This window comes from Siphateles boraxobius, unplaced genomic scaffold (assembly GCF_051911475.1).
Source record: "Siphateles boraxobius isolate OS27281-9 unplaced genomic scaffold, OSU_SipBor_1 199, whole genome shotgun sequence".
NCBI lineage: Eukaryota > Metazoa > Chordata > Actinopteri > Cypriniformes > Leuciscidae > Siphateles > Siphateles boraxobius.
The window spans coordinates 252,062-273,884 of record NW_027508809.1 but is presented as its reverse complement, the minus strand read 5'-3'; the positions used below and the strand labels follow the sequence as shown (position 1 = coordinate 273,884).

The 21,823-nt window shown below is 43.2% G+C and overlaps 1 protein-coding gene across 1 annotated transcript in view; it reads left to right on the top strand.

The window, feature by feature from the left end:
• Nucleotides 1-21,823, top strand: part of LOC143744160 (cadherin-7-like) — a 240,284-nt gene that overhangs the window by 203,724 nt on the left and 14,737 nt on the right. Inside the window, exons 9-10 of the mRNA XM_077235580.1 lie at nucleotides 12,825-12,942; nucleotides 18,422-18,673. Coding sequence (XP_077091695.1) covers nucleotides 12,825-12,942; nucleotides 18,422-18,673 — 370 coding nt within the window. The remainder of the gene's footprint in view (nucleotides 1-12,824; nucleotides 12,943-18,421; nucleotides 18,674-21,823) is intronic.

The window sequence follows — 21,823 nt, the reverse complement described above, 5'->3', positions numbered from 1 at the left end:
TTCCTCGGGGTCTCCTCCCGGTGGGACGTTGCCAGAACACCTCCCCGGGAAGGCGTCTGGGAGGCATCCGGAACAGATGCCCGAGCCACCTCAGCTGGCTCCTCTCGATGTGGAGGAGCAGCGGCTCTACTCTGAGCTCCTCCCAAGTGGCCGAGCTCCTCACCCTATCTCTAAGGGAGCGCTCAGCCACCCTGCGGAAAAAGCTCATTTCGGCCGCCTGTATCCGGATTCTTAAACTTTAGTTCCATTATTGGCCGAATTCTCCTCTCCAGTATCCTGGCATAGATTTTCCTGGGGAGGCTGAGGAGTGTGATCCCCCTGTAGTTGGAACACACCCTCAGGTCCTCCTTCTTGAAAAGAGGGACCACCACCCCGGTCTGCCAGCCCAAAGGTACTGTGCCCGACCGCTACGCGATGCTGCAGAGGCGTGTCAGCCAAGACAGCCCCACAACATCCAGAGACTTGAGGTACTCAGGGCCTCAGAGGTATCTCATTCACCCCGGAGCCTTGCAGCCGAGGAGCTTTTTATCTACCTCTGTGATATCAGCTTGGGTGATGGCGGGTGGTGGGTGGTGATGGCGCATTGGATAAGACTGCGCCATGACTGCGCCATAATGCCTTTGGTGTGAGAGACCCGGGTTCGAATCCACTGTGAGACACCAATGTGTCCCTGAGCAAGACACTTAACCCCTAGTTGCTCCAGAGGCGTGCAACCTCTGAAATATAGCAATTGTAAGTCGCTTTGGATAAAAGCATCAGCTAAATGAATAAATGTAAATGTAAATGTAAATGATGGACGAGTCCACCTCCGAGCCCTCGGCCTCTGCTTCCTCAATGGAAGACGTGTCGGCGGGATTGAGGAGATCCTCGAAGTATTCCTTCCACCGTCTGACGACATCCCCAGTTGAGGTCAACAATGGCTCACCTCCACTGTAAACAGTGTTGGTAGGGCACTGCTTCCCTCTCCTAAGGCGCCGGACGGTTTGCCAGAATCTTTTCGTAGCCAACTGATAGTCCTTCTACATGGCCTCACCGAACTCCTCCCAGGCCCGATTTTTTGCCTCCACAACTGCAGTCCGCTTGGCGGAAGAGATCAAAGATCTCTCTGAAAGGGGACTCGGCCAAAAGTTCCCAACAGACCCTCACAGTACATTTGGGTCTGCCGAGTCTGTCTAGATCCACCCCCCCAACCCCCCCATCGGATCCAACTCACCACCAGGTGGTGATCAGTTGTTCACCCGAGTGTCTAAGACATACGGCCGGAGGTCAGATGAAACGACCACGAAGTCGATCATCGATCTCCGGTCTAGGGTGTCCTGGTGCCATGTGCAGTGATGGACACACTTATGCTTGAACATGGTGTTCGTTATTGACAAGCTGTGACTACCACAGAAGTCCAATAACAGAACACCGCTCAGGTTCAGATCAGGGGGGCGTCCCAATCACGCCCCTCCAGGTGTCACTGTCGCCACCCAAGTTGGCATTGAAGTCCCCCAGTAGAACGACGGCGTCCCCAGTCGGTGCACTTTCCAGTACCTCTCCTAGAGACTCCAAGAGGGCCGGGTACTCCGCACTGCCGTTCGACCTGTAGGCACAAACGACCGTGAGAGGCCTATCCCTAACCCGAAGGCGCAAGGAAGCAACCCTCTCGTTCACCGTGGTGAACTCCAATACATGGCAGCTCTCTCAAGGAGAGTGGTTCCAGAGCCCAAGCTGTGGGTGGAGGTGAGCCCGACTATCTCTAGTTGGTATCTCTCCACCTACCGCACAAGCTCAGGCTCCTTCCCCACCAGCGAGGTGACATTCCACGTCCCTAAAGCCAGTTTCCTTGTCCAGAGATCGGGTCATCGGGGCCCTCGCCTTCGACTGCCGCACGATCCACTAAGCACCGGTACCTTAGGATCCCTGCTGCAGGTGGTGAGTACACGGGAGGGTGGCCCCACATCACTCTTCCGGGCTGAGGGGGTTAAGTTCAATAACAGGACACCGCTCAGGTTCAGATCAGGGGGGGCGTTCCTCCCAATCACGCCCCTCCAGGTGTCACTGTCGCCACCCAAGTTGGCATTGAAGTCCCCCAGTAGAACGACGGAGTCCACAGTCGGAGCACTTTCCAGCAACTCTCCTAGAGACTCCAAGAGGGCCGGGTACTCTGCACTGCCGTTCAACCTGTAGGCACAAACGACCGGGAGAGGCCTATCCCTGACCCGAAGGCGCAAGGAAGCAACCCTCTCGTTCACCGTGGTGAACTCCAATACATGGCGGCTCTCTCAAGGAGAGTGGTTCCAGAGCCCAAGCTTTTAGGGTGGAGATGAGCCCGACTATCTCTAGTTGGTATCTCTCTACCTACCGCACAAGCTCAGGCTCCTTCCCCACCAGCGGGGGTTCATTCCACATCCCTAAAGCCAGTTTCCTTGTCCAGAGATCGGGTCGTCGGGGCCCTCGCCTTCGACTGCCGCATGATCCACTAAGCACCGGTATCTTACGATCCCTTCTGCAGGTGGCGAGTCCACGGGAGGGCGACCCCATGTCACTCTTTCGGGCCACCAGGCACTCGCATGCAAGCCCCAACCCCTGGCCTGGCTCTAGGGTGGGGCCCCGGCTGCGCCATGCCGGGCGACGTCTCAGTGCTTGATTTCTCTTTCTTCATAAGGGGTTTTTAACCGCTCTTAGTCTGACCCGTCACCTAGGACCTGTTTGCCTTGGGAGACCATATAGTCCCGGACAACATAGCTCCTAGGATCATTCGGTACTCAAACCTCTCCACCATGATAAGGTGACAGTTCAAAGAGGAAAATTCATACTGGGTCATTTTTGCCCAGATTTTGTCCCCAATTTACAGTCTGGGCAAGTCAACGCTAGTTGCCTAAAGTCAGAGGCAGTCTGCAGGTTTTGAGCAGTCAGAGTTGATTGATTTTACAGAAAAGTGTGTGGGGAATGATGGACGTAGACTCTGATTTTCACATGTTTCTGCCTGAGTTTGTTTGGATCAACTTAAAAATCTGGTAGTGTTGTTTATTATGTGAAGCGCAGTTTTTCTCAGTTTTGCCAAGTGTATGATGCCTAGGATCGGTTTCACAGACAGGGTTTAGATTAAGCCAGGATTAGGCCTTAGTTTAATTAGGACATTTAAGTGACTTTTATAAACATGCCTTAGAAAAACTTAAGACAAAATGGCACTGACATATTTTAAGATATGTCAGTGTATGCTCTTATTTTAGTGAACATTTTATTGCCCAAGATATGAAGCCCATTAAAGACGTTACTTCAGAATACTGCAGCATCAACAAGCATATAAAATCTAAAAACTGTGAAAGCATTGATCTGCAGTGATAATGGTCTGTCTCAGGCAAGTTCTCTTATGCTAAGTGTTCTCAGCTCCATTCACAGAGTAGAAGAGAGACAAGCCATCAGCACCAATGTGCAGATTATCCAAATGCATTTTCTCTCAGTAAATAATAACTTATTTATAGCAAGGAATAGAGGATTTGTATATGTTTGATATTTTGTTTAATTACTAGTTTGTTACATTAGTATTGGACTGTATGATAAATTTCAGCCTAAATTAGATATATCTCTGTACAAAATTGCATATCATGTAATGGGTAAGGAAATGATATCATTAACCCTCTGGGGTCTAAGGTGTTTTTGGGGTCCTTGAGATGTTTTAACATGCCCTGACATTTGTGCTTTTTTCAGTTGCTTATAAACATATTAATAGTAAAGGTGTAATTACAATCTATTTCGCTGCACTGCGGATGCCATCTCCTCCGTTCTGCACCCGAGTCTTGCACACCTAGAGGATAAGAACACGCATGTTAGGCTGCTGTTCCTGGACTTCAGTTCAGCTTTTAATTCCATCATTCCTCAAAATCTGGTGGACAAACTGGGTGGACAAACTGGACATGGGTTTCAGCTCACCGTTGCGGAACTGGCTGCTTGATTTCCTCACTGACAGACCTCGATCAGTGAGGGTTGGACAGAACACCTCTAGTGTCATTACTCTCAATACAGGCTCCCCTCAGGGCTGTGTCCTGAGTCCTCTGTTGTTGTTGTGAAATTTGCGGATGACACAACGGTGGTAGGCCTAATAAAGGATGACAAGGAACTGGCCTACATAGAGGAGGTGGAGCAGTTGGTGGGCTGGTGTAGAGATAACAGTCTGATCCTGAACGTCAAAAAGACCAAAGAACTCATTATCGACTTCAGGAAGAACCAGCCCAGCCACGTTCCACTACTCATCAAAGACATAAACGTGGAGGTGGTTAGCAGTATAAAGTTTCTGGGTGTGTTCATTACTCACGATCTTACCTGGTCTGTCAACACTGCATCGCTGGTGAAGAGGGCACAGCAGCGGATGTACTTCTTAAGGAGGATGAGAAGAGCCCATCTGCCCCCGCCTATGCTCACCACATTTTACAGAAGCACCATAGAGAGCATCTTGACCAGCTGTATCTCAGTGTGGTGTGGAGGCTGTAGTGCCTCTGACTGGAAGGATGTAAGAAGGGTGGTGAAGACAGCAGAGAGAATCATCGGCACCTCTCTTCCCTCCATTCAGGACATTGCAGAGAACCGCTGTGTCTCTCGGGCCCGGAAAATTTGCGGGGACCCCTCTCACCCCCATTACGGTCTGTTTAGTCTGCTGGCCTCCAGAAAGAGGTTCCGCAGCATGCGGTGTCGGACCTCCAGGTTTTATAACAGCTTTGTCCCCCAAGCCATCAGACTGTTGAACACTAATAAATAATACTTAGTACTGCTGGTCCTATACTTGACTGCTGTCAAATATTGAGATAGATATTTAGATAGCTAAATTATTTATTCCACTTTGCTATTTATATATTTATTATAATCTGTTTGTACAAATTTTTGGGATGAACATTTTCCTGCATTGAAACTGTAAAAAACTGTGGCCAATGCAAACGAAATTTCGTTCTGTATACACTTGTTGTATTCTGAATGACAATAAAGTCAGTCAAAGTCAAAGTATTTAGCACAAAAAGGGCTACCATAATATGTGAGCAAGATGTATGTACATGTTTGTATTTTTGAGAGAATATTGTTAATGCATGGTTATTGAAAAAACTAAAACTTAAAGTGTCTGAAATCCCTTCTTTAAAAGAGAACGAAAAAAAAAATGTACCGATTGAAAGCTAATCTACGGGGAAGTAAAGGTTGGAGAGGAGAAAAAAAACCTTCCCTTTTAAACCCTGCATACATTTCTTTACTCCAAAATGAAGATGGAAAGGAGAGAACACACAAAGTGTAGCACTACACAAACTAATATTCATGATGGAACACAACAGAGAATACGGTTCCAGATAACACCTGTCTTTGCCAAAATGCCAGGAAAACCAGCACGGTTTATACTTTTTTAAAGATAAAATTAATATCAATATAACCAGCAAGACAGGTAGTTATGGGAAACCCCCACAAACAGTCATATAGCCTACTTAGCAAAACATCACAAACAGCAACACATAGCAAATATTGCCAAGATGAATAATTGACTTTGTATGAGTGAGGGAGGTTGCAATTGGCATTGCACTTGAGATTGACATTTCAAACATTCAACAAACACACATTTTTATAGGTTTATATTATTTTATATATTTTATAATGTAATAATTTCACAGCTAATCTACAAATGAATTTAGAGACAACATAAAGACAGTATATTTTAAAAACTTGTTTAATGGCATCTTTTTATGAATGAAGGTCAGTAGACCTATGACTGATACTAATACAGCTATTGATGTCTGGATAAAAAAAAAATTTCCCCCTAATTTTAAACATTAATTATGGCCATCCAACATTACAGTGTAATTGAAAGCCGAAAAAGTAACATTTATTAGGCTTCAAAAAATATATAACAACTTTTTATTTCCGCGAACTTCAAACAATCATCAAATAAACCCATAATAAATGTCATATTTACTTTTGCCCTTTCTGTAGGATGTAACGTTATAACTTACGTTATCCTCACCTTGCATCACTTCACATAACAGCTGCTGCTGTAGCGGCATGTATCCCTAACAGAAGACGTAAAAAAGTTTGTCATTTTTGGCAGAGTTGCCAAATACATATCGGCGTCTTTTTTCTTTTATTTGAGCCGCTTGGGTAACTTCATTTCATTTTCGCGTTTAGACTCGTCTTGCTTCGTTGTGTACTTCCCAGTCCTCCTGTCATTGTGTGTTTATCTTTCGCCGTTTCGCGCCTCAGCGCGCACCGTTACGGACTAGTCCATTCCATTGAGAAAGTAAAGGGTGTTATGTGTAGGGACAGATAACCTTGAACTGGACATTTTAACTACTACTTCAACATTTCAACGTATTCCTTAAGAATATTAATAACATTTACTATGCTTTTGAAGTGTTCACGATGATAAGAGGCTTTTTCATTTTTTATCTTTTCTATTTTCTTTTTTTTTTGTTTAGGTTGGTTGGGGGCCCCCCTACTACGACCGCTGTTAGGGGGCCCCAAGCAGCCACCTGCCTATGCCTCTATGTTAAGACCGCCACTGATTTGCAGTTTGTTGCTTATACAGACATTTTATTTCAACATATTTCAGTCTATTTTTACTCATCTTAGTAGGCTATAACAATATAGTTTGGACGTGTTCATGTAAAAATAACATGTTTACTAATGTAGGTGCGAGAGTGAATGAACGGCACAGACATGCGCTGTATAACTGAAGTAAACAACGCGCGCGTCTGTGCCGTTCATTCATCATTTAGCCTACATACAGACACGCAATTCATATTTAAACAGTCTTTTTGCAGTTTACAGACACTATTCAATATCGTGATTTGAACAAAGCACTTAAGAATAAATGACTTACTACATAAGCTGGATCGGTTGCTCCTCGAAATTAAACTACCAGCACTTCTGGTACATTTTACAGGGTTATTAGATAGTATTATTCCTCACAGGTAGCAAGACGAGGTAAAATGCAAGATTCTTATTAAACATGATGTGATTTATAATCCAGCTGGTGGGCGTTGGCATGTTTGAATGGCTTGCCTTAGATCATTTGCGTTTGAACACCGCGCGCTCTCCGTGGGCGTGGCACATTAACGCGTAATCAGGTATAATGAGCTGGAAAGAAAAAGACTGACATCTCTCTCTTTTCATACAGATTACATAAACTGAGAATATTTGTTATTTTATATAAATTAAATCATTTAAAAGAAGAAAGTTCAAGCTTCATTATGGAAAAACACTCGTGCCTGTATGACAAGTATTCACGGAATTACAGTTAATTTTCAGACGCGTTTTAGACTTCACTATCAGAGAGAAGGCAAAACTAGCATCATGTTTATTTTTCTTTATTTGACTAAAAGCACAATACTTTGTATATATTGTGAGTATGCACAAAAAAAATATGTGAGTATTTTGAGTCTCTTTTGGACTGATAAGAAAAAAAGCGAGACTATTCCGCCAACATGATAGCAGACCTCAGAGGGTTAACAGACATACAGACCATTATCATAATTATTGTTGTTGTTGTTTGTAATGCTTTTTATTTGGTGCTTTTAATGCCATAAATAAAGGAAGTGTTCTGTATATGTGTGCCTTAAGCTCTATATACAATATAAAGCTTTACTGTTTCAAGTATTGTTCTTTAATTTAAACTTTTAAAACCACAATACTTGCACATAATTGTTTGTAGATACATGTCATCTACCTCTTTTTTCTTTTTTTTTTCTTTTGTTGGTGATTGAGTCTTTCCTGCATTCCAAATCCCCAGTCCTGCAATAACTTGTGTGCTATAATTTGTTCAGCATTATCTCGATCAGTGCCAAGTTGGCTGAATCATGCATCCTCTTTGTGAAAGAACAATGTCCTCATTACTTAATTACAGTATTGATTCTTGTCTCAGACATAAAGATTTAGATCTTCTCAAAAAGATTCTCCTTCTTAGATTAGCCTCAAACTTCCTGCCAAATAACCACTTTGAGTTTGAACGATAAATGATGTCCCAAAACCTAAATACCTGAAACTGTCCACCCTTAACAAACAACATGGGTAATAACATATATAAAATAGCACTTTCCACAATACTGAGACATTTAGCTCTTAAAACTTTAGTGAAAATAGATGCAGACATCATGGATTCCAGTTCAGAATTGGTTTAGTCCAAGAATCGTTTCAAAGACAAGCTGTTTTAAGAAATTGATTGATACATGGTTAATTTTCATGAAGGTATATTTCACACAGAATTTAGTACATAAAGCAGGAAAAAATTGAATTGATTGTGTCAGATATAATAATAAATAACATCCGTCAGAGAAAGAATATCATTTTTAGACTTTGCAAAGTTATTTAATTAAGTCCAGTTACTACAGTTGACACCATACAGTGTGTGTGTGTGTAGCAGGCAGACAGAAGATGAATATAATTTCAACACGAAGTTTAATAAATCCAAACAGGAAAGATAGTCCAATTAGTGCAATGAAACACACCTAACGTGAACGTGACTGAACAGAGAATGAATGTGTGGGTTGAACTAATATAGCATTCCACTTATATAGCGTATATAGCACTGGGGACAGGCGGACGGCGACAAGATCCCAGCGGCAAAGATGAAAAGTGTCCGCTGATGGAGATGCTGACCCAGAACCAAACCGTGCCAACATCTGGGGGAGGACCGAGAGAGCCAATGCAGGAGACCCCGCAGGTGCAGACCGAGGTTTGGTGGAGGCGGTGCAGGAGAACCCGCAAGCGCAGACCGAGGGTTGGTGGAGCTGGAGCAGGAGATCCCGCAAGCGCAGACCGAGGGTTGGTGGATCTGGAGCAGGAGATCCCGCAGGCGCAGACCGAGGGTTGGTGGAGCTGGAGATCCCGCAAGCGCAGACCGAGGGTTGCTGGAGCAGGAGATCCCGCAAGCGCAGACTGAGGGTTGGTGGAGCTGGAGCAGGAGATCCCGCAGGCGCAGACCGAGGGTTGGTGGAGCTGGAGCAGGAGATCCCGCAAGCGCAGACCGAGGGTTGGTGGATCTGGAGCAGGAGATCCCGCAGGCGCAGACCGAGGGTTGATGGAGCCGATGCAGGAGAACCCGCAGGTGCAGACCGAGGGTTGCTGGAGCTGGAACAGGAGATCCCGCAAGCGCAGACTGAGGGTTGGTGGAGCTGGAGCAGGAGATCCCGCAGGCGCAGACCGAGGGTTCGTGGAGCTGGAGCAGGAGATCCCGCAAGCACAGACCGAGGGTTGGTGGAGCTGGAGCAGGAGATCCCGCAGGCGCAGACCAATGGTTGCTGGAGCTGGAGCAGGAGATCCCTTAGGCGCAGACCGAGGGTTGGTGGAGCTGGAGATCCCGCAGGTGCAGACCAAGGGTTGATGGAGCAGATGCAGGGGAACCTGCAGGCGCAGACCAAGGGTTGGTGGAGCTGGAGCAGCAGACCCCGCAAGCGCAGACCGAGGGTTGGTGGAGCTGGAGCAGGAGAACTCGCAGGCGTAGACCGAGGGTTGGTGGAGCTGGAGCAGGAGAACCCGCAGGCGCAGACCGAGGGTTGGTGGAGCTAGAGCAGGAGATCCCGCAGGCGCAGACCGAGGGTTGGTGGAGCTGGAGCAGGAGATCCCGCAAGCGCAGACCGAGGGTTGGTGGAGCTGGAGCAGGAGAACCCGCAGGCACAGAGTGCTACATCTAGCTACATGTTATCCCTGAGGCGGTCTCCTGCGCATGGCCACGGGTTTAGCTCTCCGCACTACCAGGCGGTTAGTTCCCTTGGACGATATATGGCTGCTCTGGTGACAGTGGAGAGGCATCTGTGGCTTAATTTGTGGGGCATCAAGGAGTACAACAAAGCGATCCTCCTAGATTCTGTCTCGCCCGCTGGACTGTTCACCACTACTGTTGAGATGGTAGTGAACAGAATTAGAGAGGAGCATTCGGCTTTATTCCAAGTTCATTCCTCGCCAAGTGCAAGTTCCTCCTAGACCGTCTGAGCCCTGGAACGAGTTCTGGAGAGAGGAGCGGACGGCAAGTGTAGACGCCTGTGCACCGCCTCCGAGGAGAGTAACCCACACTCAGATTAAAAGCTTCTTTATACATCAGAAATAGAGGAGAATGTTTATGTGAGGCTGCTATTCAAGCTTTCCCCGTTCTGCGTTCCTTCTTCTCATTACTCACTGCCATCCCTTTTTATTCAACTATTTTCCTAAAATATCCTCCCTCCTCCTCTGAGGAGTGAGCTGGGGTGCAGAGAATTGTTATTAGAGGAGAATAATAATAATAATAATTATTATTATTATTACATAATTAATAGACATAAAAAAGGAGCCTAGAATTACATGTTTGGCTCCCTGATAAAATATTCGGAAGTAGAGCAGACAGATATTTGAGATGATCGACTATGATAATTATATTCTCTTCTCTGTCTCCTTCTCCAATATATCTGGGTATTAAGTGAGGATCGAATGGTAGATCTGGTAGATCAAGGCTCGAAATTGCGACCAAAATTGAATCTGTTCATTGTTAAGTTTAGGGACTATATTAGTAAACTAATGTAGGGAATAGGGAATGAGGGTGTAGGATGTGATTTTGGACACAGTCTCTGAGAGTCGACTATGTTTGTAACGACTGAGACAAATCAGACACCAATTATTTGTTTTAGGTAATAAATAATATTTAAAACTCACTCTGGGATCTGTGGTCCCATCCCCCAACAAGGGCAAGAAGGATCTTTGGTTACCATGACTACGGTCAGATAAGTTGGTTTTATTGCTGTGAAGAATGTAAAGACAGAAACAGACATTGAAACAAACTTTGCTGCATTAATCATAGACAAACGGATCTATAAATGAACATGCACCCCAGAAAATTGTGTGAATTAGTTTGTCATGAGAATATACGAGAGTGGAGGCAAAAGCAGGTAAGTCACGTTTATTGAACAGCAGAAAGGATCATGATGATCAAAGTCACACAGACAAACACAAAGGGGCGGGCAAACGATGCAGGTACCTCAATGGATACCGGTAGAATGATGGGAGATTGGTGAAGCGATGATTCCAAGTCCAGAGAGTGCTGAAGTGAAACAGAGAGGAAGAACACAACGAAATCCAGGACGGGAACACAGGTCTGAGATAGCAGCCAGACAGGAACAGGAACGCACACCGGGAACACATCACAACGATCTGATAAAGACAAGACGAAAACAGTGAGTATAAGTAGGCATCGCTGATCAGATTCAGCTGTTGTTGAGATGGATTGCAGCTTGCGCCACTGATCAGCGGTACAGATCGGAGACCATGCCCATACTCACACGCACAACAACAATGACACGAGACAAGAAGGACACAGTGAATTCCTAAACCGTGACAGAGTTACTGTTTTGTGTAGTGTCTTTTAATTCTATTCATTTTTATTTTTGATACTGTATACTATTTTGATAGAACCAACGGTCAATGCAACCTCATCAATACAATGTTTGGGCACTATAACTTGGAACTTTGAAGATCGAAATGACTGTGTACATGATATGTCGATGACAACAACATATTAGTAATACAAGAATCTTTCATAGTTGCTTCATCAGGTACCACCCATTCAGCGTGCACATGCAAATGAGCACCCTTGAAACAAAAAGCCATAAACCAAATTCTCCCGCCTGGAACTTCCACCTTTCTTATTGGCTGAGCCAACCCTGAGAGGTGGGACCTTTCTCAGGCTTTAAATTGCATCTCCACCAGCCATTCACACTCTTTGGTCTTCTCGATACGTTCAAGGTACTGTGCTGTCCTGTGTGGCCTCAGCCGGCCCCAGGGCAGCAAGCCTTGACTCACAACCAGCCATGTGCTCATTCAGGAGAGAGAGGACTCTGTCAACCACAACAGAATCCAGGACAACCTCAGGAGTTTGGCACAACGTCTTCATTCAACGCAGAAGACGTCCATCGCAACTCCTACCATTTGTTCTCTTAGTCCGCTCTTCCTCTGGCCTTCACTGCTGTTTCTTCGGGTTGTCTGCATGGACACCCCCAGCAGGCAACCAACAAATGTCAATTTTCATTAACTTCAAGAATTGTGTCCACTGCAAGGCCATGCAAGTATGCTTTTAAGAAGGAGCTTTGAACATGATAATATTGATGGTTCTTTTCATAGTTGAATGGATCTTTTCCATAGTTCCATTTCCTACTTCCGGTTTCGTTCTGTCACTTTCACCATCTACCTATGAATGCATGAATGAATGTGTAATTGTTTGTATGTTAGTTATGTTTTCATGTTTTTGTTAATAAAACTGCACAATATGTATTTGGTTCTGATTCTCTGCTTGCATACAAAGTTTACGATTTAGATTGTGACTACATGCTCTTAACAGTACTGTACAGTAAGAAACACATCCCCGATTCCCTTCCCCGGAAATCAATATTTCTTAGAATTAATAAACAATTAACGCTGATTTCCACGGGACAAACAGGTGGGTTGAAGTAAAATTTAATTTTACTACATTAAGTTAATAATATTAACTGATCCAAATATTCATAATCAATTATAACCAGTTATTATTGATTATTAATATTTCATAGAGCTAATTTTGATAGTTACTGTCAGAATTTGGGCGTTTTTTTACAGCAAGATTTTACAGTGTACATTATTGCAGTGAGTAGTCACCAAACACTAAATATGCTAATAAAAATGGCTACATAGAATTATTTTGATTAAATTGATGTACATGAAGATTGCATTATAATTAGAGTTTCAGAAACCTGAAAACAACATGAAATTTCTTAGTTGTTTCTCTAACATTAATTAAAAAAATGGTCATTTAAACTCTCAACCTTGCTGTAGATTTTAACTAGCTTTTTTTGTCTTCTTCTGGCCAATGATAGGTTATTCAGACGATCAGTGCTGTGGATAAAGACGAGCCTCCCAGTGGTCATCGTTTCTATTTCTCTTTCGCTTTCTCTGCCGTCAATAATAACAACTTCAGCCTCAGAGATAATAAAGGTAAACTCTGCAAACCATGAGAGGGAATTACAGGTACTGTTTGTATGATGTAGCACTGTAGCATTTATGACCATAAAATGAGATATTTCAAATGTTGACATTTTCATGACTGCTACAGGTGAATTGTAGTAATTCCCTTACATTTACATTTACATTTATTCATTTAGCTGACGCTTTTATCCAAAGCGACTTACAATTGCTATATATGTCAGAGGTCGCACGCCTCTGGAGCAACTAGGGGTTAAGTAATAATAATAATAATAATAATAATAAATTTTATTTAGAAAAGCGCCTTTCAAGGTACCCAAGGACACTGTACAAATTGGTATAGTAAAGAACATACAAAAGTACACAGTACATAAACAGTACACTGTGAAGTACACAGTACATAAAATGCCAAGATGCAGAGAAAATATAAACGTCCTCAAATGGTATACATGAGTGCATTGAACAAGAGCTGAAGACAGTGCAAACAAAATCAGCAGGCTGACAAGTAAGCTAAACTAAAAAAATGTGTTTTTAATTTAGTTTTAAAAATGGTAACACTTTTACTTTGGCGCATCTCAAGTGGTAGGGCATTCCACATTTTAGAACCTGCCACACTAAAGGCCCTGTCACCCATGGAGTGAAGTCGAGATGTAGGAACTGCTAAGAGACATGTATCACTAGAACGAAGGGTGCGGGATTGCAGATGTGGGGTGAGGAGATCTGATAGGTAGGATGGGGCCAGATTATGTAGGGATTTATAAACAAGGAGAAGGACTTTATAATGGATGTGGTAGTGGACAGGAAGCCAATGCAACTGCTGGAGGACTGGAGTAATATGATCCCCGGGCCTGGTGCGGGTAAGCAGCCTTGCAGCAGAATTTTGGACATACTGCAGCCTATTTAGGATTTTTTCCGGAATGCAGAGAAATAGAGCATTGCAGTAGTCAAGCCTTGATGTGATAAATGCATGTTTAAGTGTTTCTGCTGCAGATGAGTTGAGCGAGGGGCGTAGTTTGGAGATACTTTTGAGATGAGAGAAAGATGTTCTGGTGATATTTTTAATATGTGACTCAAAAGAAAGAGTAGAATCAAAGATTACGCCCAGATTTCTGACTTGCACAGAAGTTGTAGTGAAATAGCCAGGGATAGATAGCTGCAGATGTTTAAGTTTTTTTTTTAGAATATTAGGGGTGGAAATAAGTAGGGGTGGCACGATCCGCTTTTTTTGCCTCCGATACCGATTCCGATACCTGGGATTCAGTATTGGCCGATACCGATCCGATCCAATACTAAAATAATAATTAAAAAAACAGTGCCAAATTACCTAATAAACTGTATCTGTATGCCTCACTGTGGGGAAGAGACTGGGATTATTCTTTTGTTAAAGGCATCAAAGCTTGACTTAAACATTATTTTCCTTACTTTGTAAAACAATACAGACAAAATATATACTATATAATTAAAATACATTTATTTTAAAATTTTAAGCGCAACTTTTTAATGAAGCAGCAACATATGATACATAGATTGGACAGAACAACTAAGGCTATCAATAAACTGCCATTGCGCAAAAGTATTGTAATATGAAAGGCTCCAATTCAGAGCGGCACGAAAGCTTATACGCATCCCGTGCGCAGAATGATGCGCTCGAAGCAACATGGAGTCACGGCGCGCAGCGCGTCGCATTGAAAAGTTCAAAGCACAAAAGTAAGATATACATATATTTCTTTATTTATTCATTAGTTTGAGCCTTTTAACAGTTTTAAATTTCAGTTAATATGCGTGTGAAGAGCAATTATATCGCTCTCTACTCCAGTGTTGTGATCACTGAGGAGTTGTGTTGTGATCTAACAGACACCCGGTTGAAAGTAACATGTGAAACTCCAGCACGTTAAAGTCCTTTTATGCAAACCATAGACCTTTATCTACAGATCTACAGTATAATAATAGGAACATTGACTCATCTTGGAGAGAGTTTCATCGTGTTGACTGTTTTACCCGAGCGCGACGCGCTGTTTGAGTGCTGAGAATGACTGACAGCCGCAGCGGAGGGAAGCACTTAGGTGAAGATTAATTTAACGATTTAAATCTGTACCTCACATTAAACTATATGTAATGGCTTCAGAAATCTTGGAATACAGTACACGAAAACATTATAGTGCTTTATAATGTTTTTGTGCCTTTTGTGTTGTATAAAAATAACATACGTAGGCTATACAATATCTGATCGGATTTGGATGGTCTCGTCTGGCGATACCCGATCCGGCAAATATTGCTAGTATCGGAGCAATACCGATACTGAGTATCGGATCGGCGCACCCCTAGAAAAAAGAATAGCTTCTGTCTTATCTTGATTAAGTTTGAGAAAGTTTTGAATCATCCAGTTGTTAATGGCATTTAAGCAGCTAACCAGATTGGATAATGACAATGTGTGAGTGGGATTTGTGTGAATGTAAATCTGAGTGTCGTCTGCATAACAATGGAAATTGATACCATAATGTTGTATTATCTGGCCAATAGGAAGGATGTAAGTTATGAACAGCAGGGGACCTAGGACAGAACCCTGGGGGACACCATGTAAGAGGGGTGAATTTGGAGATCTGAAATTCCCAATTGAAACAAACTGTTGTCTATCAGTGAGATATGATTTGAACCAGGACAGTGGAACATCAGTGATACCAAGCAAGGTCTCCAATCGAGAAAGTAAGTGGTTGTGACAGACAGTGTCAAAGGCAGCTGTAAGATCGAGAAGAATGAGAATACTGACATGGCCCGAGTCAGCGGCCAACAGGAGGTCGTTGACTACCTTAACCAGGGCAGTCTCAGTACTGTGCATGGCCCTGAAACCAGACTGAAACTTTTCCCAAAAGCCATGACAATGGAGGTACTCTTGGAGCTGTTTGGCAACTGTACGTTCAAGGAGCTTAGCAATGAACGGAAGGTTAGAGATGGGCCGATAGTTCTTATAATCCTCTACAGCTGCCCCAGGCTTTTTCAAAACGGGAGTGATAGTTGCTGTTTTGAGAGACATAGGAACAGAGCCCAGAGTGAGAGAAGAGTTTATTATTTGAACCAAGAGGGGGCAGAGGACAGATAGGCAGACCTTAACCAGAGGGGTAGGCATAGGGTCAAGGAGGCAAGTGGTAGGCCTAGACTTACTGACAAGGTCAAAAACATCCTGTTCATCAACAGGTGTAAAGACAGAGAAGGATCTGTTTAGTGTTGCACAGGGGGAGGGGGGAGCATCATCTTGAGTGGTCTGGTTTGTCTGCAGCTGATTGTAGATCAAGCTAATTTTGCTGCGGAAGAATTCAAGGAATTCACAACAGAGTTTAGTGGATGGGGTAAGTGGAAAAGTTATATTAGGTTTGGTTAACTTATTAATAGTGGAGAAAAGGGCTCTCGGATTGTTATAACCTCTGTCAATGATGGTGGTGTAATACATGCCTGTAATACAAAGCCTGGTTGAGAGACTCTTTGTAAGTGGAGACATGATCACTGTATGCCAGGGCATGGACGGTTAGGCCAGTCTTCCGACTAAGTCGCTCTAGCTGATGTCCAGCCGCCTTCATTTTACGAAGCTCAGGTGTAAACCATGGAGCAGAGTGAGTGAAGGAGACTAGGCGTGTCTTCAGGGGTGCAAGAAGATTAAAAGAGTCAGCAAGATGTGTGTTGTAAAGGAGGACTAAGTCATCAATACAAACATCCAATGGCTCCATGATAGATTTCAAATTTAGAGTGTCTAACAGAGCAGCTGTATTAATATTCTTAATGTTCCTATATGTGATGGAGCGAGAGTCACGTTGGCGATGTAGAGGCTCAGGGACAGCAAGATTGAACATAATGGTTCTATGGTCAGACACAGAAAGGTCTTTAGGACACACCTTAGTTGGCATGATGCCAGCGGTGCAGACAAGGTCTAATATATGTTTTTTTGAGTGGGTAGGGAAATCAACATGCTGAGTGAGGTCAAAACAGTCTAACAGATTCAGAAATTGTACAGCAAAATTACAGTTTCCAGAATCTACATGGATGGATGAGTACATAGGACTAACAGATGCGAGTAATTCAGAAAATTCCTTAATAAAAACAAAAGACATTTTTGGAGGCCGATAAACAAGTAATAACAGAAGCGGTAACCCACCAGTGAATTTCAAGGCTAGACATTCAAATGATGCATAATCCTGCACAGGCACCGATACAACCCTATAGCCGGAACGGAAGACCACAGCAAGGCCACCTCCTCGGCCAGTTAAACGTGGCTTAGCAACAAACTCATAACCAGGAGGAGTAGCTTCATTCAATGTAATAAGATCATTTGGTATCTGCCAAGTTTCAGTCAAACAAAATAAATCAATACCAGCATCAGTAATGACATCATTGATAAAAGGTGCTTTGTTGTTAAGAGACCTCACATTAAACAAGCCAAAATGCGCATTTCTAGAGGCAGGGTAACCTAGAGAGGCTTTTATCAGTTTTATGGAGTGTAAGTTCTCAAAGTCGACAGTTCGCCCCACAATAGGCGACGTTTCTCTACGAGACAAACTCCACAATGAATCGATGTTGTTAGAATAGTGGTAGCGAGCAAACTTCTGACCAGAGCCCCTATGTAAATATTTGGGACGACACAACAGACCAAGATGTTGGTGTGCACGTAGAGTGATTGGAATTTTATAGACTTTGTTCCCGAGGTGGTGGAGATAAGTTAACGAGTATCTTAATGCCATGCCAGAGTCATAGAGGAGCCCATGCGTATAATTAGGCTCTCCGTAGCATAAGTATTCTGGCCCATAGACAAGAAACCAGAACAGCGTCACAATTGTTAAATGCATTAGGAAGGGATATGTGTTGAACACCATTTAGCTCAGTCCAAACAAGTGTACCAAACCCAACAGCAAATGCAAGTGTCTTAATCAGGGACACATTGGTGTCTCACAGTGGATTCGAATTCGAGTTAATAGTTCAACAAAGACGGGAGAGGGTTGTAGTGGAGGACGTTAGCAGGTGGAGTGGAGTCTTATGTTTGCTTATATTTTCTATATACATATTTTCCTCTCTTTTTCATGAACTAAAGACAGTTTTCATGAAGTGATCGTGTTTTTTCCATCTTCCAACTCTTCATCCATCCATCCCTTCATTCAGAGATTCATTCATCTCTCAATCCTCGATTTGGTGGTGGGGTGGTGATGGCGCAGTGGATAAGACACATGCCTTTGGTGTGAGAGACCCGGGTTCGAATCCACTGTGAGACACCAATGTGTCCCTGAGCAAGACACTTAACCCCTAGTTGCTCCAGAGGCGTGCGACCTCTGAAATATAGCAATTGTAAGTCGCTTTGGATAAAAGCGTCAGCTAAATGAATAAATGTAAATGTAAAATGGTGTCAGGTGACCAGTCTTGATCCAGTCTAACACTTCTGACATGTTAATGAGTCTAGCATTTAATTTCACATTCTTACCCTTGACCCTTGACCTTTGCCCGTCCCTCTCAGATAACACTGCATCAGTGCTGACCAAGCGAGCTGGTTTCCGGAGGCAAGAGCAGCCTCTGTACTGGTTACCAGTGCTGATCGTGGACAGTGGCAGCCCGGCCTTGAGCAGCACCAACACTCTCTCAGTGCGCGTGTGTCAGTGTGATGTGGATGGGGTTCCTGAGGCGTGTGGATCCGTGGCCTTCTCTCTCCCAGTGGGTCTGAGCACTGGAGCTCTGCTCGCTGTACTGGCCTGCATCATCACACTGCTGGGTAAGACTGCCAGAGCACAATAGTGAAGAAACTGTTATCCAGAAATATTATACATCTATTTACCCTCATGCTGTTAGAAAAAGATTGCTCACACTTCATCTAGTCACGTGTGTGCGCTATTACTCTCAGCTCTGTTGTCTTCTCCCGTACTGTAAATTTGGTTTCCCTCTGTATACACAAGCGTTTTCACACACGTGTGTCTCAGAGCTAGGATGGAAAGAAAACAGTATTATTTTTTATTTTAGAAGACTTAAAGTATACTACCAGTCAAAAGTTTCCAAAGTCCTAGTACTACAGTAGAGTTCCCACGCCAAGCACTTGTTGGCTGCAGTTCCTTTTTCATTTACTAAATAAATAAATAAAAGTTCAGTTTTGTAAAGAAACCCATACTTAAAGGAGAACTCCGGGCAATTTTTAAGTTAATCTTGATCGTTAGACTTTAATCTTTAGCACGTAGTACTTCTACGGGAGTTTGCACATCAAGTTGAAGTACAACTAGCCACAACTGCAGAATCTCGAGGTCATGAAAAGGAAGACGATGAAAATTTAAGCTCTTATATTTTCGCATTCTGTTGCCACAATTCGGAAAGGCACAAACACGAACCATTTCTTCTTCACTTGTAAGCAACTCTGATCTTAACTCGTCGCACATGATCAACGCTCCTCCCACCTGGACATTGTTTACCTTTTCCGGCTACAGCACGGGACTGCAGCACGAGAATACAGCTTGCCGTCTAAAAGACTATTTAGGTGAGTTGAAACAATGGCTAAGTTGATAAACGTATCTTGTTTACATGTAGGGTCCCTGTTCATGTTGGACAGACATTTTAATTGCATTTTGTGTCTGTTAAGAGGCTCATAAACGCTCTTTATGTCCATGCCCCCATAGCTGCCGTTTTAGCTGGGTGGGAGCTCTGGGCATTCGCGGTCGCAGCTCCGAGTAGCAAGCACCAATCCGGTTCGTTTTTTTTTTCTATAGTCAGTACTCACAAAGGTCTAACGATCAAGATTAACTTAAAAATTGCCCGGAGTTCTCCTTTAAAAACATACTTAAAAAGCCTAGATCATCTCTCTATCACCTATAGATCAAAAGGTTTTTAAGATCATAAGAAACAGATTCAGTCGAGTGGGTCCTAACATTTGTCAAGTACATCCTTCTGCAATATTTTTTTTGGGGGGAGTTGGATTTTTGTAATGTCTGCAGTCTTCCCTCAGTAACTGCCCATTGCTTTAGGAATTTGTAAAAGTAACATTTTGTTTTTAAATACTGTACTTAATACTGTGAGTCTGCATGACAAACCCAAATTTGAAACTAAACACTGTAAGCGCTGTGAGGTTGAGTTGTGAAGTACTCATGTCTTTTGGCAAGTATATCCCTACTTTGGGTAATGCACTGTGGCATCAGACTCATCTTTGATAATGAAATTCATCCCCTGTTGCAGCGCTTCGGGTCATGGATGAGTTCATGTACCAGCCTCATTATAAGTGCTGACACAATTATTTCCAGCACCTATTTTCCTAATGTAAATCTTTTGCTGCTCCTTTATTTACTACCTTGAATGAATTCTTGTTACTGTGCCATCTTCTCTATTTAAACGATACGGTAAAATCTCCAATAACAAGGGCACTTTCGACAGTACTATCTGTTCTATCTGCATCCACATTCCTTCTGTTTACTGTTCTTTCTCATTTACCCTCAACTAGCATCAGGATGTAAGTTATGATTGGAAAAGAGTCACACAGGATTATTTATAAAACATCTTCATCTTTTTCTACAGCTTAAAGGAGGTCACCATTCACTGCCATAGAACCGTAAGCAGGTCATTAAAAAAAATAATAATAATTTGTGTTCCAAAAAAAGAAATGTCATATGAATTTAGAGCAACACAAGGATGAGTAAATAAATATTCTGAAGGGTGAAGGGTGAGGAACATTAGCAACAGCTAATTAATGAAAGGGTTGTAGTTCAACAAGAAACGTCTATGGTTACGCATGTAACCCTCGTTCCCTGAGTAGGGAACGGAGACGTCACGTCGGATGACGACGAATGGGGTTTCGCTTAGAAAGCCTATCAACTTCGAGTATTACAAAACGAGCCAATGGCAAAGAAATGCCATGGGTCTGCGGAATTTTTATGGCGTAACTCCACCCCACCTCTTGGGTATAAAAGGAGGAAGCCGGCAACATGCAGATATGTTTCTTCGCTGAGGAGCCAAGACTGAGCTCAGGCGATCCCCGCGGTACAGCGGAAAGTGGCAGGCAGACGTAATGTCTCCGTTCCCTACTCAGGGAACGAGGGTTACATACGTAACCATAGACGTTCCCTTTCGTTGTCACTCCGAGTTACGTTGGATGACGACGAATGGGGTTACCAGTCTAATCTCCTGTTGCCTGTAAGCTGGCTATGATTAAACCGCTTGTTAAAAAAACGCAACTTGATCCTACAGAATTAGTCAATTACAGGCCGATCTTAAATCTACCTTTTCTGTCAAAGATACTAGAAAAGGCAGTATCCTAACAACTGTGTTCCTTTCTTAAAAGAAATGGTATCTGCGAGGATGGGTCTACTGGGTGGTTGCCCTGCACGTTTAATGAACAAACTACAGCTGGTCTAAAACGCAGCCACTAGAGTTCTTACCAGAACCAGGAAGTACGACCATATTAGCCCGGTTCTGTCAACACTGCATTGGCTCCCTATTAAACATCGTATACATTTTAAAATATTGCTGATTACTTACAAAGCACTAAATGGTTTAGCTCCCCAGTACTTGAGCGAGCTCTTAACGCATTATAGTCCTTCACGTCTATTGCGATCTCAAAACTCCGGCCAGTTGATAATACCTAGAATATATAAATCGACTGCTGGCGGTAGATCCTTTTCCTATTTAGCACCAAAACTTTGGAACAATCTTCCTAACATTGTCCGGGAAGCAGACACAGTCTGTCAGTTCAAAGCTAGACTAAAAACACATCTCTTTGACCTAGCATTCACATAACACTCTATAGACTTCTATAATTCAATATTAGGCTGCTTAGATTAGGTCAGCCGGAACTGGGAACACTTCCCTCAAATCCTGATGTACTCGTTACATCATAAGAAGAATGGCATCTACGCTAATTTTAGTGTATTTGTTTATTCCGAGGTTTTCC